This window comes from Anthonomus grandis, chromosome 16 (assembly GCF_022605725.1).
Source record: "Anthonomus grandis grandis chromosome 16, icAntGran1.3, whole genome shotgun sequence".
Classification (NCBI taxonomy): domain Eukaryota; kingdom Metazoa; phylum Arthropoda; class Insecta; order Coleoptera; family Curculionidae; genus Anthonomus; species Anthonomus grandis.
In genome coordinates, this window is record NC_065561.1 from 9,623,320 (window position 1) to 9,641,859 (window position 18,540).

Sequence of the window (18,540 nt, forward strand, 5' to 3'; positions counted from 1 at the left end):
ACGAAACTGGAGATTTTTTTATGTTGCCTGGCATTTCTCTTCATTGATATTAGAATGCCAGCGCCTGTCTGTATCGGCTCTACAGAAAGTTCCCAACCAGTATCTTCCTATTACTAATTCCTCAAAACTTTCCCTAGTTTGGACTTCTGAGTTCGGCCGTCGTGTATGGGTTGTAAGGATACAGGTTTTCAAGTAGGTTTCAAAGTTAATTTACATTTATAAACGTTTACTAACTCACGAAGGGTGTAGAGATAATAGTAGAATACCCTTCTAGGCTATTAGGGGTAAAGATAATAGGTGAGCAACTGACCCACCTCGACTACAGTTCGACTTTTGTGACAACGCTTCACCTTAACTGTTATTGTAACTTGCAATTAATCACCAAAAGTCTGAAGAGAGAAAAAGAAGGAAGGAAGATCTTAGGGTTTGAAAAGTAATGGAGGACAGGGGTAATTCTTAAGCAACTTCTCACTTCGACTTAACTCACACTACAAATTCGGCTGTAACACCAAGTAAATTCGTCTCTGACAAATAAAATCGGCCGTGTGACTTTTTACCCGTTTGTTTACCTAGTGGGTTTTCAAAGGGGTCCATTAGTTTCGGATTTCGTTAAAAATAATGAGTACTTAAGAGCTAAGCGCCCAACAGTTTAATGAAAAATTATGTGTTATTTAAATCTATGGTGCCAGTTTTTAAGAGTTTCTAATTGATTGCTTTAATACCCTAACCTACCTCTTTAAAATAACCATAACCTACCTCTTTTAAATCCTAGTGACTTTCTGAAAGTCGAAAGTCCGTAAAATTGTACAACTAAACTTAAAAATAATAAATTTGTTTTGATAAAAGAAAAGGATAAACGACATCACATAGTTATTTCTCTGATTCTAAAACTTTCCTACGAACCTAAAGTCACATGGTTGTCGGCCTTCTGGAAGTCCGATCTTAATGCAGGTACTGTGCGACTGACTATTTATTACTGCGGGCTGATGGGGGGGTGATTAAGCAATTTAAGACGCAATGACTTTTTGATACTAGTTAGTAGAAAGGGTATGGTCTATATAGCACAATTTAAATTAAGAAAAACAGAATTAATCATATTTGTCAAAGATGCCGCTCAAAGTCTAACTTTTGGCCTGGTTGGTGGTTTCCTTACCAGTGGTATTTGGTAGTAGTTTGGTCCGCAATGCATGTGGACCAAACTCACTCCATACCATAGCATCCCACCACAGTTCTACGGGCATTCTATAATACACAAAAAGGGGATGCCTTTGCGACCCTGTTGACCAATATCCAGCCACTACAAGGGAACGCTTACTTCACTACACTAACGTTAGACCCACCGATGAGCTAGTCAGCATTGTGAGAGTTCACACAATGCCCATCGGAGAATGCCACACATCAACAGGGAAAGATTCAGACAAAATGCAACACTTGCAATATGCATTGGACTTCCACTGGAGGGAGTGATGAACCTTCTGGAAGTTTGTCTTCGAATCTCCTATTTTCAATTCTAAGAGATTATAAAAGATGCCGCAAAATAGATTATCGGTGACGAACCTAATCTTAGCCAAATCCTAGTGCTCTTTGAATAATATTCAGTTTTTGGCTATGTGGTGACAAGATGACCCTTCTTACCAGAGAGCAATAATTCTAATTCAGTCAAAAATATAAACGACTTGTTTTTCACTATACTATATGCAGTAAAATGTTTATGTGTAAAAATATTGTGCTTATTCTCCTCTGTCAGCAAACGCGGCATCCATCGTGCAGAAATTTTTTTCACACATTATTTTTAACGCTCAATTAAAATCATATCTAAAATTTTGTATATATTTTTTAGAGTAGTCACCTCCACTGGTCGTCCCGAATGATGTTCAACTTTTGTGAATAAACGACTATGTTTAACCTCATTTATCCAATTGTAAACAGTTGTAAACACAGGAGCATCACTCAGTTTTGATTTCTTTCTGTGTAAAGCCTTTGAAATGAAAATGTTTAAATACTGCTTGAAACCCACTTTTTTCCATTATTATAAACCAACAAAAGTTGTTAACTTTAATCTATAATAAACTTGGTACTGCGTAACCTTTGACAGCTTTCTAGCTAATAGTGCTGCCAACTTAGAAATAATATTCTTTGACGCTACGACTGCTATCTTTTGGATTTTCTAAGAATTAATTGAACGACGTATATTTTGTCAACGAATTGTTTCTTAGGTACCTTAATTTTGAGGTGTCTAGTAGAGGGGGATGCAAAACCTATATTAGTTATATCTTATTTATTTAAAAAAATCGCTCCTGGATTGGGAGAACGTGTACTTCAACAAAGATTAGCTATTATGTTGGGTTTTAGTATGATAAAAAATGTATAGAATAAAAGAATATATTGTTAGTGGGACATAGATAATATACATGCAAGTTAACTACATTAAGATAAAGATGCTATTAAGTGTTTATTTCGAATCATTTGGTAAATAATTAGGCAGACCATAAAGTGATTTTTGTGATGTTTGGAAGCTCCAAGAATTTAATATTTGTACTTGTAAGAATAATTTGAACCCGAACAAACTTGGCAAACATTTATGATAAGTGAATTATCTAAAATATTGAAAACGAATGAATGATTTAATCTTTTTTGAGAATTTATCTTCTGAACTCGATATAGTTGTATCAAACTCGACATAATGTATCTTCTATTTGCTTTACTGGCATTTTCTTGACACTTGTAATACAGGGTTACTCTTCGTTGTTCTTCAGCTCACGAATAATTCATTATGAGAAACTAATATAAAATGTGCTATATCTAACAGGTCAACATTTTAATGACTTTAAAGTATCACCAGCATTTCCCTTAGAAGATTGAAAGGCTAGAATTAGTAAACAACAACTTTTTTTTGAGTTCAACATGTGCACAGGGGCAAGGGGAGTGTTTTGTTTACAGACATATTCATCGAATCTCTGTTGCCAAGTTTACACGCATTTTCAAAAGAGGAAATTTGGAGCTTTATATCAACACATATAATAATATTAATTTAACTTATTGATGTTAGATTTTGAATTAAAAATAAAAAGTAGAAATAGATATATGCCTTTCTAAGTGCTTTAAAGCAAAAAAAAACTATTAACATTATTATTACAAAATCCGCTTCTAAAAAATTTGAAATAACAATACCGCAGGAAAAGCTGATGTCATCTTGCGAAATATCATCTTGACAAACCGCTTTGTAATTACATTCGGCATTTGTGAAGTTCTGTATAATAAAATATTTATTTTCCATAAAAATGCTTTTTATTAGATAAGTACCTTTACTCTAATGAAGTACGTTAAAAAAACGCATAAAGAGTTCATAAACGGTAATATTGTTTATAATCTAAAGCATAATCTATTAATAATAGATATTTATCATGTAAATATTTTTTTACGACGTCACTGGTAAAGATTACCTATGTCGGTGAAATCAACATTGCGATCGAGCGGCGTTGCGATGTTGTTGCTTTTTTCTCTAATATATGTTATCTTCATTCATTTAACTATGAATGTTGACTTCTTTATAGAGTATCTTATCATAATATTTTATTAAAAATTGCTTCATATTTTATTAAAGAGGTAAATAGTATTGTTTTGCGCCAGTCAAAATAGGTATAACTGTAAAAGTTTTTATAATATTTATATTGTGTGTTTGTTTTGCCATTTCTACATAAGCATTTGACATCATTGCATCAGAGATGTTTCAAGCAAACAAACTGTCCATAGTTCTACGGCAATGCTAATTCCAGCTTTTCATATATACAAGCCGAAAGTATGACAATTTAAGACCATAGAATCCAAAAATGTAATAATAAATAGAGTGTTTGACTTAAAAAAACACAACTTTTATGGCGCCTATTAAGTCTTTTATTTGTCATGTAATTGTTCTTTATTAAGATTTTTAAATTCTCCGAGCTAAAAAACATTTTTCTACTTGAATCGAATACATATTTTAACATGGTTTAAAAATCTATAAATATTAATTCCTTACTATCAACTAGTCAAAAGGTTTACTTTTAAAATTTTACTAAAAATGCTCTTTTTTTTGCTCATTTCGAAGCAGAAAAAATCTACAGAGAAAACGGTTCATAATACCGTCAACTTAAGTTAAAAACTGCATATCACCATTTTTGTTCATAAAATTTATTTCCCTCGATTGGTATAATAAATTAATATACAGGGACTCATTTAAGAAAGATATTCTTTCAAGTGCGATACTCAATAAAATTTTGTTTGTGTTTTTACTATATTAATAATAGTCAGGAGAATAAAGAAGTTAGTGTAATATACAGGGTGTTTCCTAACTACGGTACGAAACTATACAGGGTGAATCGTTAGGTCGTTTTATGAAAAAAAGTTCCTATGAACGTATGTCGGGAGTTGCTGTGTTTCTGAGATACAGGGCGATGAAGGTTAAAAAAAATAACGCTATTTTAAAAATACTATAACTAACCTTAAACCGATTTGGTTGAAATTTCGTGCAGTTATTTGAAGTTATAAGACGCTTATTAGTATCCCTTATGATATTGACAATTATCCGATTCCTCAAGTCATTCACATCTAGAACGGGAGTTTTATAAACAAGAGCCTTCAGATGGCCCCATAAATAGTAATCCAGGGGATTCATATCAGGACTGCGAGCCGGCCAATTTTGAGGTCCTGCACGTCCAATCCAGCAATTAGGGTAGATGACGTCGAGACGCTGACGAGCAAGAACACTGAAATGAGCTGGAGCCCCGTCGTGCATAAACCACATGTTGACTCTTACTTGTAGGGGTACTTCTTCTAATAAAGTGGGTAAATGGTGTTGCAAGAAATCCGTCTAGGATTCACCTGTTAATCTTGTCGGTAAAAAAAATGGGCCAATTAGGTAGTCACCAATAATTCCTATCCAAACGTTCAGCGAAAATTGTTGCTGAAAATGAGTTTCTCTAATAACGTGGAGATTTTCGTCGGCCCAAAAATGATCATTGTGGAAGTTCATAATAGCATCTCTTGAAAAATTTGCCTCGTCCGTAAATAAAATATTTGGTAGGAAATTATCAAATCAAGAATCAATCACCTGCAAAACATTAATCTTGGATGAAAATCCCGAGGCAGTAGAGCTTGTACATGCTGTATGTGATATGGATGCAGGAGGTTTCTTTTTAGAACTTTCCAAACGGTTTTTGAACTGACTTCAAGCTGCAGTGCAATCTTCCTGATACTATTGGAAGGATCTTCTTCTATCGCATCAAGTATAGCTTCTTCCAGTTCAGGCGTTGTTATAGTTTCTGGTCTTCCACCACGCATATTTTTATTAAAACTCCCAGTTTCACATAATCTTGCATGTAGTTTTCTAAATGTTTTTGCACATGGAATGACTCTGTTAGGATATCTGTCCTGGTAATATCTTCGTGCTTCTTCCGCATTTCCATTTGCTAATCCATAAATAAAGTGCATGTCGGTCATTTCATGGTTAGCAAAATTATTCATGACGTCATCACTGCTAGTCGTGCATTGCAGGGTGGACATTTTGCTCATGTACTTCAAGGTCGAAATTGTTTATCGAATTAATTGGTTTTTATTTCATGTTGTCGTCCATGGATAATTTTTAGAAAGAGTTAAAGATACTTTAAATTATTTCTCTCGAAAACAAAGCCAGATATGAAGATAATAAGATAAGATATGAAAAAGTTGTATTTTTAGTTTCTTAAATACAAAAATAAATAAAAAGCTGCAAAACAAACGCAGACAAACGTTCATAGGAACTTTTTTTCATAAAACGACCTAACGATTTACCCTGTATAGTTTCGTACCGTAGTTAGGAAACACCCTGTATATACAAGAGTATACACAGCAAAAAGTAAAAAATCAATAAAAAATCCTCTTTTTATTGCTTTTTCAAGTTAAAAAAAATAAAAGGTTTTAGGCTTATTATACGATTAAACCGCATTCCAAGGCCCAAATTATCTCATATTAAAAAGATTAAGCTGCATTATAAATGAGTCAAATTAAAATTGAATGAATCAACAGAAAGGTAAATATACAGTATGATTTAAAAATAAGTGTGACTCATAATGCAACATAATACAAAAGTAGTCAAATCTTTTTTCAGAAACTAGTATAAAAATAAAATAAAAGATTCCTGAAAAAGGCATGGAAATAGTTCCGAGAAGCTTTATTGATAGAGGCATCCCAAATATCCGTTAAATTTTCAATATTTTTCTAACTAAACAATAGTATTAATAATAATAATAATAATAATAATAATAATAATAATAATAATAATAATAATAATAATAATAATAATAATAATAATAATATTAATAATAATAATAATAATAATAATAATAATAAAAACCTGAATAATAGAAACTTGCCCCTATTACCAGTACAAACCAGAAACTGTACTTGAAAATGACGACTTTCGCCTCTACTGGGACAGAACTGTTTTGACCGATAGGATGCTGACTTCAAACAGACCAGATATAATCTTAATAAACAAAGCCCAAAAGAAAACCTTTCTAATTGACATAGCAGTGCCAAATACCAATAATGTCCTAGAAACGACACACACTATACTTGCTAAATACGCAGATCTAGCTCACGAGATAAAACAACAATGGAGGCAAGATAATGTATATATACTCCCTCTAGTTATTTCATCCACTGGAATTGTGCAAAAACCTTAACGCATTGGGTCTTTCCTCCTGGACGATTGTCACTATACAGAAATCTGTTATACTGAATACATGCAACATTGTTCAAAAGTTCCTAAATCTACCATAGCAAAATTCATCTTGCCTTGAGGCCGATGAAATTGACAACAACGCTATCAGCGAGCTAAAACCGAAAAATAATAATAATAATAATAATAACAATAATAATAATAATAATAATAATAATAATAATAATAATAATAATAAGATTCCTATGGATGTAATCACTATCAAGATCATCTCTTCACAAACAATGTGATTCAAAAAGACTGTAAAATCCAAAGAAAAAGCCTATTAATAGCATGGCTTGATTACAAGAAAGTTTTTGATAGTATACCTCATAGCTGGTTAATTGAAACCATGAACATATACAAAATATATATCATTAATACTGTCATGGGGGACCAGTAGAAATTTGCTTAATTTTTGTTGGCACTACAAAAAAAAAAATCTCCACAATAATCCAAGAAGTGCCCTAGTGGGGAAGAGACCTGCCGTATTGTCGTAACGCTCTGTGTTCAAACCTTAGCCTCGGCATGGTGCTCTGACCAACTTTGCTTTTTTTAGTACTTCGAAAAAATAAACATCTATAGTAAATACAGAGAGAAAAGGCAAGGTCTTATAATATATTATAAACAGAAATAAATTTCATTTAAATATTACTTATTTATTTCTGGGTATCATGCTTCAAAGAACCATGATGTGTTACAATATGATCCGCTCTCAAGTAACTCGCATAATTATAGTCTATGATAAAGTAAATATGCTGAAACAGACTCATCAATTAATACACTGTCGTACTGGTGAACGTTATAGAGTATTCGCCATAATATGCATATAATCGCTGTTTTCAAAGTAATTCTATTTACGTTATCAAATTATGCTCCAAATTCAAAATTTCTTTTTAAAGTTTTATAAGGAAATGATATATACGAGTGCCACAATGTAAAGGAAAAACAGGGTCCGATAAGAATCTATGTATTGGGATAAGACAAACCAGTTTTTATGTTGATTTTTTTTATTTTCCATTTTAATTTTGAAAAGCAATTGCAATAAAATATGAAAAGTATTAACAGAAAAATAATAAGTAATAAAAGAAACCATCAACGAATTGAATCGAAGCTATAGAAGCCGAGAAATTAGTAAAAATGTAAAAAAAAACAAAAGAAACTTCGTTTTTTTCCACGGTACCATTTTTTTCTTAAAAAAAATATTTCTGTTCTAATTATCTGAAAAAAATATTTTTTTTGGTCGAAAATCGAAAGGGGTACCCCCGAAAAATTTTGAAAAAACGGTTTTTATTTTTTTATAAATAAACTATATCTCAGACAACTTTTTGTTTTAAATAAAAGTTCTTGGAAATATTACGAGGTGTCCGTATGTTAAAACGAATTGATTTTAGTTATCACAGAATAAGAGAAAATTGGAAAAAACTATTAAACATAAATATCGAAATTAAACATAATTTTTATTTTTCTCTCCTGTACTTCTTCAGAGTACCTTTAAAAAGGTTTGTTACTGATTTGACTCTAAAATTAACGTAAGGCCTATTTCTTTGCATTTTTCGATTTTGAAGCAAAATCAGGGACCAAAATGAGCATTTTTTCAAAATATGCTCCAAATTGAAAGTTTCTTTTTTCTGTTTAAAGTACGTTAAAAAAATGCATAAACAGTTTATAAACGGTAATATTGTTTATAATTTAAAGCATAATCTATTAATAATAAATATTTATCATATAAATATTTTTTGACGACGTCACTGGTAAAGATTATTTGTATCGGTGGAATCAACAATGCGACCTAACGGCGTTACGATGTTCTTGCCTTTTTCTCTAATATACATGATATACATTTATTTAACTTTGAATGTTGACTTCTTTATAGAATCAACATTTTTTATGAAGAAAAAATTATTCATATTTTATTAAAGAGGATTAGTATTGTTTTGCTCCTCTCAAAATAAGTGAAAAATTTTTATAATAATAATAATAATAATAATAATAATTGACAGTTTATATTTCCTCATAAGATATTACATATACTTACTCATAGATATAGATAAGTTTGCAATATAAATATGAATATAAATACAAAGAAAAAGAATCCATCAATGTGTATTAATTCAGTATGTAACAGTAAAGAGGAAATAAAGATCATGTTTCAGCTACCCTCAGAAGAAGGAGCTGTTAGGACCTTATGTTAGTATAAAGTGTGTTTTTTTGCGATTTCTACATAGGCATTTAGCATTATTGCATTAAAGATGTTGCAAGCAAACAAACTGCCCATAATTGCATGGCAATGCTAATTCTAGCCTTTCAATTTTCTAAGGATTAAACCTTTAAGGAACGCCATCCTAGCATAAAAATAATAATAATAATAACGTTTAATAATTACCATATAAATAATAAACCTAACAAAGGTTTTAAATTTATTAGAAATTCACCAGTATGCCGACGATACGCAGGTTCTCCACTACTTCGATCCCAACGATAATTTAGTTGAATATAATTTAAATGCTGAACTTAATTCAATTTAATCTACTCAAAGGAGCATAACTTAACCATTAATCCAGCCAAAACTAAAATGATAGTATTTTCAAAAAAAATGCTCGTAAAAATATAGTTTCATCCGTTAAAATTCAACTGAATAACACATCAATTCCTTTTTCGGATAATATGAAGGTTCTTGGATTGACTTTAGATAGCTCTTTACGGTTCAAAAAGGTGTTATTTGAGAAGGCGTATGCCTCATGCTAACAAATGAATTTTAAATTATAAGACTAGGAAAACTTACTGAAGCTTTTGTTTTATCCATTATCCAATATTGTTTGATAGTTTATTTTCCTTGTTTAAATCAACAGGCACAGTACCGTTTACAACGTCTTCAAAACAACTGTTGCCGATTTATTTGTAATTTAAAAAGGTTTGATCATGTCTCAAGGCATTTATAATTTAAAATGGCTCAAAATATTGTATTTATTTGAGTTTTTGTTGTCTACATTTCTATACTGTTTATTTAATACCCGAAGCCCGTAATATCTGTATGAAAAACTTTTACCTAGAAATCGAATACATGGTCGAAATATTAGACATAATACCCTCACTATGCTGCACCATTCAACTACTCTGTTTACCTGTTCTTTTACGTACAATATTGTATTTTTTTATAATAGTCAAAATCTTATGTTTAATGACAGTTTGTATACATATAAAAGAAATTTTAGAAATTTATTTTTGGAAGAATCAATGGGATGAGGTATCTTGTTTACTGTTTATTAGAGGACTACTAGTTTATGAAAGTTGGTTGTTGTACTTATGGTGAACTATAATGTATAATGTATAAGTATAGTTATTATTATTTATTTAATTGATTAATTAATTTATTTTTTGTTTTTTTTTAATGAAGGTTAAGAGTTTAAGAGTAGCTTCTAGCTAATCTTCGCCTTTGTAAGCAATTAGGCATTATTGTAACATTTGCTGAATAAAGGCATTTTATTATTATTATTATTATTATTAACTAGTTACAAAATATAAGCACAATTAAAATTTAATAATAAACCTATAAAAAGTCACTGAAGTACAAGTGTACGCAGCTGGCAAATCCAGGGTTTTCTCAAAATTCGGTGTGAAGTGACACAATCAGTAATAAAAGTTACATCCAAGTCTGTCCTACGGTATGGGATGCCTCTGACGTAAATTTTTTACTTTTTTTAAACCAACTTAGCTTATGCATCAAATGATCATAAAATACTCAAAATTTCATTATTTAATTAGGTTTAGTTACAAAAATGTTGCAAAAAAAATAACTATTAACGTTAATAGGAACTTATATTATATCTTGTTTTTATTCAAGAATTACGCTCGTTAAAAGAAAACTTTTTTTACTTTTAAATCATCCTACATAATTGCTTAGACCTTAGGAATAGTATTATCTTGGTAAAAATGTATACAAAAACTTTTTTTTTAAAGGACACTTCAAAAAGCAATTTACGACAAATAACATCTGTACCATACAAACGCTTTAACAAGCGTGATATAAGATGATAAACTTCTTAGAAATTAAACAGCTTACTTACTGAGGATTCAGTTTAGAAAAATCCTGTTCAAAAACTCTGGCATAAAGCTGAAGAATCCTTACACAGGCCAAAGTTAATCCCGACCAAGGTAAAGCACAACCCAAATCCTTTTCAAAGTTTTTAAATGGTTTAATACTATTACTTTTGGTCAACATAACTGCACTTATAAGTCGTTTATATTTAAAACACTGATGTTCACTTACATGTAAAAGGCGAAACTAAATGTTGTCCCGTATCTCCCAAAGGAAGTCCACTAGATAACTCGTTATTTGTTCTCATTATTTTTATTTCAAACCTTCACTATGTATAGATTAACAACAATATGCTCACAACACACGAACTTTTAAACAATATTTTTGAAGCCAACGAAAACGGACGAAAAAGCTTAAAAATCCATTAAATTTACTTTACTGTGTCATTCTATCCCTCCTATTTGTTCTCGGATATACCTGTTCAAATAACAACAAACAAAATTGGTTTAAATTAAGTTAATCGATGTTTAAACTAAACTTATCGGACTGATTTTAAACGAGTTATTTTGGCGGGAGAAGCGCGCGTATACGGACGTCGGTTGTCTCGAGGAAAATATAACAACACGAGGAAAATCTAACGGGTTGTGTTGGTGAAAATCTTTGTGCGTCGATGTCAGATTGTGGAGGGTTTCCCACATATTAAGTGATTTATACAGAGCGTCCATAAAGTAACGTACATTAAATAGACGATATATCATACTTAATAAAAGCAACACTCTAGATACTCTATATTCTATAGTATCTAATAATAATAAACGTCTCGTTATGATCAGAAAGATCCACAAAAAATACTTAATTTAGGTGTGGCGAGGTCTAACATAGTTATTCTATCTATAACCACTGCTGAAAAAAAGTATATACAAAATATATAAAATAATATATATTGTAGGAGAAATATAAAAATAGTGGACTGTATCTTTAATTAATTAATGCATACAAATTGAAGACGGCGGCCAAGACAACCCCAATATAATTTGTGGCTCACCTTGCTGTCGCTTCTGTTCAGGACTGGTCCTCCAGGTTCACCTCCAAATATTTGCTGGGTTTGACGGTGTGCCGGCACTTATAATTTTTGGAATTCACTCGCGTGTCTTTATATATGGAGAGCGACTTATTTGGTCAGTAGTTTATCAATGCTCATGCTGCCAGTTCCTATCAATCAGGATCGATGCAGTACTGGACTAGAGGTGCGTGCGACTCTTCTCGGTCAAAATTAAGGTTGTCTTACATATGACGCGATAAAAAGCCGCAAATAATGATGACGCAAATTCATTGAAACATGGCATTCTTATACTTTTGGAACCGTATAAAACTCTCTGCTTCGGGTAAAACGCACATGTGTATCATTTCCCTTGACTTATTAAGAATAGTTGCAAATAAGGGTATGAATGTCGAATATGGTGGGGCGGAATAGTTGCCACCCAAGATGGTTCGATTGATTCTGATTGGCTAGTTATTGACGTACGTCAAATATGATAATAATGACGTTCATGACATTTTAACTGTCGTATTTGACTACTGTTTATGTTACCTTTGTATAATAATAATATAAATATATATTATGATTATTATATTTATATAATATTTTATTTTGTGTCAATCAAACAATTAATAAAAGTCATTTTTCATAATTTTTCGTTTTAATATACCCGACCGACCATCTTCTCGAAACAGGTATGATCTGCTCCCCCTCCCCTAGCTGAAATCCTGAGTACGCCCTTGGATTTAAGCCGATCTTTTCACAAGTAAAAACCGATAGTGTCATGAGTCATAACATCAAATCAAGGGAGAACCGTCGTCATAAACGTAGAATAACAAAAACTTATTAAGAAGTCTATAATAATAAGGTATAAAATATATATAATTTCCATAAAATTAAAATTATATATTTTAAATAAATAAATAAATACATGCTTTTTATTAGATAAGTACCTTTACTCTAATTAAATATGTACAGGGTGGTACGATTCTGACGGTTCTAACAGAAAACTCGTATTTTCCGAACAGATAGAAAAAAATTGACTTATATGTCATGAGCTCAAATTTTGCAAAAAAAAATTTAAAGTTATCAAATCAAATAAAGTTATCAAAATTTACTATGTCAAACTGTTTGGCCGCTAGGGGGCGTTTCTTGAATTTGGTCGATTTCGGTAATTAGCCATAACTTTTTTGCTATTAACGATAATTGACTTCTGAAAACACTTTCTCAAAGTACTTTTTAATGATAAATATTTTTATGTTATATATTTTTATACAGGGTGTTTCATAAAGTTGATATTCCAAAAAAAAAAATTTTTTTATGGAACACATATTATTTTTTTATAAATTCTTAAAGCTCTTGAAATCCTCTTTTCAAAAATATATAACACCATATATCTCATTTTAGCTGTTTCCGATATTTCCGATATTACATTGTCATTTTTTCACTTTCCAAGTCTTTTAATTTTTATAGAAGTAGGCTTTGGTAAAAAACAGCACATGTCATATGTGACAGCCAGATAGAAAATTGTTTATTTCTCCTGTCATTTACATATTTGAATTTGCTGTATTTAGAGCTATATAGTGCTCAAATATTTATAGAATTAAAAAAAAAAACTATAAAATTTACGAAAAAGTTGACATGGCTATTTTCTGTCTAATGAAAATTCCGAAACAGCCAGTGAATTATATTTAAATACCTTTCCTGAACGTCGTCAACCAGATAAAAGAATATTTCCAGTGTTAAAATTAAATCTTGTGAAGCACGGAAGTTTTAAGAAGCCAAGGCCCAAAACTTATGCTGTTAATGTTGAAGCTGAAATTCAGGAACTTAATATAATAGGTGAGGTTTTAGATCATCCTAATAAGTCTCATCGAGCAGTAACAGAGGAAATAGGTGTTGAGAAAACCAGAGTTTTAAAAACGCTTAAAAAGCACAAATTTAAACCCTACAGGGTTAGGAAAGTCACCTTCAGGATGGCGACTTTCAGAGAAGAATTGCATTTTGTGATTGGTATGTCAATAAGTGCAGATTGGCAACGACAATTTCCATAATAACATTATTTGGACAGATGAAAGCCGAATAGACACTTCATATATAATAGGTATAATTCCTATTACTGGACTACAGAAAACCCACATGTTGTAGTACGCGCGAACAGACAGGGACGGCTGGGCTTCAATATTTGGGTTGGAATTTTTCGAGGTAGATTTTTGGGTCCTCATTTTTTTAATGAAATTTTGACTGCCCAAGATTATGTAAATATTTTACAAACATGTTGCACCATTTTTGGAAAATTTACCATTAGCGAGAGTTCGAAACACGTATTATTAGCAAGACGGTTGTCCTTCGCACAACGCACAAATTACGACTGATTTTTTAAATCAGTAATTTCGGGATCATTGGATTGGTACTAGGGGGCCTATATTGTGGCCTGCTAGGTCTTGCGACCGAACGCCGTTAGATTTTTTTTATGGGGGAGATTAAAGGATTTAGTTTTTAAAGGAAGAACAATCGAAATACGGGAAAAGTTGCAAGTAGCGACTAGGCAAGCTTTTCGTGCTATTAGACCTCTTGAGCTTATAAACGCTTGTAAATCAGTTAGAAAAAGGTGTTTATTATGTATTCGAGAAGGAGGTGTTCAGTTTGAAGACCTACTGTGAAAAAAATGGTTCTAGTTTGTAATATTAGTTTATAATTATTATTAAACTCTGTAAATATGCCTAGAAATTATTGTTAATTGCTTTATTTTTTTATAATATGTCGAAAAACATTAAGTTTATAATCTAAGTGAAGTAAATTTTTTCATAGCCTACTTCTATAAAAATTAAGTCTTGGAAAATGAAAAAATGACAATGTAATATCGGAAATATCGGAAACACCTAAAATGAGATATATGGTGTTATATATTTTTGAAAAGAGGATTTCAAGGGCTTTAAGAATTTGTAAAAAAATAATATGTGTTCCATAAGAAAATTTTTTTTTTGGAATATCAACTTTATGAGACACCCTCTATAAAAATATATAACATAAAAATATTTCTCATTAAAAAGTACTTTGAGAAAGCGTTTTTAGAAGTCAATTATCTTTAATAGCAAAAAAGTTATGGCTAATTACCGAAATCGACCAAATTCAAGAGACGCCCCCTAGAGGCCAAACAGTTTGACATAGTTACATTTTGATAACTTTAAATTTTTTTTTACGAAATTTGAGCACATGACATCTAAGTCAGTTTTTTTCTATCTGTTCGAAAAATACGAGTTTTCTGTTAAAACAGTCGAAATCGCACCACTCTGTACTTAAAAAAAACGCAGAGTTTATAAACGGTAATATTTTTTATAATTTAAAGCATAATCCATATACCGGGTGGTGCGTCGCCGCGCGGAACATAGGAAAATCCATGTAAATTTTAAGGGGGTCACTTACTGGCTTCCCTGTACATTTTATAGAAAAAATGTAAGATAACTTTTTGAAGAGACCAATCTGGCAAACCCTTGTGCAAAGTTTCAAAGAATTTTAATAAGCGAATCTTAAATTATTCAAATAAATGTAATTGCAAAATTAGCAAATATTAGGTTCAGGTAAAGCCAAACGGGCACCAGTAAAATGAAGGTAATTCTGCAGTTTAGCGGCTTTTGTCAGAACTAACGAAAAATGGTCGGGTTTTTTGCAAAATGGGTAGATTTCGATATATATTTTTCACTAAGAGGGGCGGACAGCCAAATTTTATCACGAAGAGGGTGTTATCACGCACTAAATCACTCACTATAGGACGCGATTAATCATTAGAATAACCTTGTATACCATTAGTTTTGTCAACAAATAGGTGACAACTGAGGTGAGGTTAGGTGTGGAGTTGCCTGTTTTGTTGTCGACTGCGTTTTGTCGCTCTGCAGCTGAAGCCTTATCTCCAGAGTCTGGCTGACTCATGAGTGGTTTCTCTAAAGTGGAGAATTCGCTCTGTATTTTTTTTGATCATTCATTATCATAACATATAAAAAATGATGAATGAAACTAGTGTATAATCATAACATTATACACTAGTTTCATTACATATCACTTAAAGTGTCAATTACATGTAATAAACATAATATTTGTTTAAATTGAAAATTTCTTTTTAGGAGTAAATCATTTTTTAAATTTATTTTTTGTAAGTTCTATCAAAATTCACATGTTCGCGGCGAATTATATCGTATCATTCTGCCACTTTTTTTTTTTGGTAAAATTTGGCCATTTAAAAAAAATTGTAAAAATACGCAAAATTTGATGAGCGGTGCTTGAGCAATTTAAGATTCAACCCAACCCAATCCAACCCAACCCAACCGGACCGAACCGAACCGAACCGAACCCATCCCATCCCATCCCATCCCATCCCATCCCATCCCATCCCATTATCTCAACACCCAACGGGGAGCGACGCTCTCTATCACCGCGAGGGGAAAACATAAGGCGCTGTAATGTTAACGTGTCTTACTTTGAATGTATGGTTGTAAGATTAAAAAAACGAAAAAAAAAACATTTGTTGTATTCGGCTGTACGTCAGATTTGACAAAGCCTTATATATAACAAATTGTTTGCTGATGGCTGGTGTCTGGTTTTACCTGAACCGAAAATTTGGTAATTTTGCAATTACATTTAATTGAATAATTCAAGATTCGTTTATTAAAATTTTTTAAAACTTTGCACAAGGGTTTGCCAGATTGGTCTCTTCAAAAATTTATCTTACATTTACATGGGATTTCCTACGTTCCGCTCGGCGACGCACCACTCTGTATAAGAAATATCTATCATCTAAATATTTTTTGACTACGTCACTGGTAAAGATTACTTGTATTGGTGGAATCAACAGTGCGATCGAGCGGCGTTTCGATGTTGCCTTTTTCTCTAATATACGTGATCTACATTCATTTAACTTTGAATGTTGACTTCTTTATAGAGTATCTGATCATATTTTATGAAGATAAAAATTATTCATTTATAATTAAAGAGGAATAGTATTGTTTTGCCCCTGTCAAAATAAGTGACAAATTTTTTTGATATTATAAAGTGTGTTTTTTTTGCAATTTATTTTGTCCTTATTTTACAAGCGTGCAAACGTCCAATCATCGTGCAAAGTTAAATTTATCAATTATGACATACCTAAGTGTTAATATTATTTGTAATAATATTAACATAATACATAATATATTATATTATATTTGTAACAATATAACTATTTGTAATAATATTAAGGTGCATTTTGAAAGCATTATTATTTTCCAAGGCATAATTACAGATTTAATGATATTTTGGACATCCTCCACCGATCAAAATGTCGGGAATTTCCATTTTCTCGCCCTCATCTAAGCTAAGATATTCGTGCAAATTTCCTTTATCCACTAATTTGTATATCAGTAATTGCCCAGGCTGAAAATATAATTAATATAACCCCCACAGAAATTATAATTTTTTTTAAATTTCCGTCGAATCCATCCTTACAAAAATCTTGGAGTTCTATTATGTAAGTTCTAGTAAGAATGTCACCAATTATCTGATTTGCTTTAAGGATTCTTCTGGTATTGGATCTCTGGTTCCAGTTTTAAAAATCTAAAAATCCTATGCAATTTAGATGGGACGCTCTATCATGGTCACCACGTAAAATTAAAATGCAAAGTGAGCATAATTACTCAAAGGCGCCTAATGCAAAAAAAGCCATATTTGCAACCCAGTATCAAAGTGTGTCTGAAGATGTATTCATTGATGTTGCTCAAATTAAGAGAGAACATCTTAGCAACTTTAGAGCTTTTCAAAAATAAAAATCCTTAAAAATCATGGTAGCGAATCCTACAAGTTCTAATTCACCAAAGATTTCTTTAGACCTTACTTCACAATATCAATAAATGGCATCACAATGACAATATCCTCCAACTCTGATTTCTTTAGTCTGAAAATTAAAACAGGCCATAGCGACAAATACTCGGATATAAATAAAAGGACATTCTTGCCAAGGCAGAACTGTCTAAGGATAATATTACAAATGAGCAAGAAATTAAGTATAATGTACATAACTCTGCATATGTAAGTTATTTAGGGGTTATTTGGCGTCATGTTAAATATAACCCTCTATTTATTATTATTGTTTTTTTTATTTTATTATTTTTAATTTTATTTGTTGTTTTCAACAAATTCAAAAAGTTTTTTGACATGGAACCAAACCCTGGGGCTAAGATATACAGGTTAGAATGAGAAAAGTTCTTTCTATAGTCAAATTCAAAAATTTACAATGAAGAAAACTTGTTTATTATCTAAATTATATTTTCTATTAAGTGCGAAAAAAAAACTATAATCTTAAATGATGTACCTTATTTTACTTTACGTAAAAATTTTCATTAGTCCAGTTCTCATTTAAAAAAATAAAAAAAACAGTTTTGCGAATTCTAGCAATTAATTTGTAAATAAATCTACTATTGTATTTGTCTTTCGATGTTGACAAAATTTATAAATGGTGTAAACTAATTTCCACTAAATATCCAAAATTATAATAAGATGTCTATTTCCTTGCTTAGAGATGAAGTTAGTTTTGACTATGCCATAAATTGTACGACTGAAAGGGTACTAAGTCAGTAGTTATTGTTTACAACTTAATGCACTGTCACTGCATCAGAGAACAAGTTGTGGTGTTTTTAATTAAACGCTGCAGTACTCAAATAGACGTTTCAGAACTCTTATCAGCATTGAACTTTGTTA

General features: G+C 31.3%; 1 protein-coding gene across 5 annotated transcripts in view; it reads right to left on the reverse strand.

The window, feature by feature from the left end:
- LOC126745572 (four and a half LIM domains protein 2-like) overlaps positions 1–18,540 on the reverse strand; it is a 319,413-nt gene that overhangs the window by 179,404 nt on the left and 121,469 nt on the right. Inside the window, exon 1 of one of the 5 annotated variants that reach the window (XM_050453470.1) lies at positions 10,804–10,973. The exons of the other annotated variants lie outside the window; for them this stretch is intronic. Coding sequence (XP_050309427.1) covers positions 10,804–10,958 — 155 coding nt within the window. The 5' untranslated portion in view covers positions 10,959–10,973. Of the gene's footprint in view, positions 1–10,803; positions 10,974–18,540 lie in introns of those variants that run through there. 5 annotated transcript variants of the gene reach the window in all.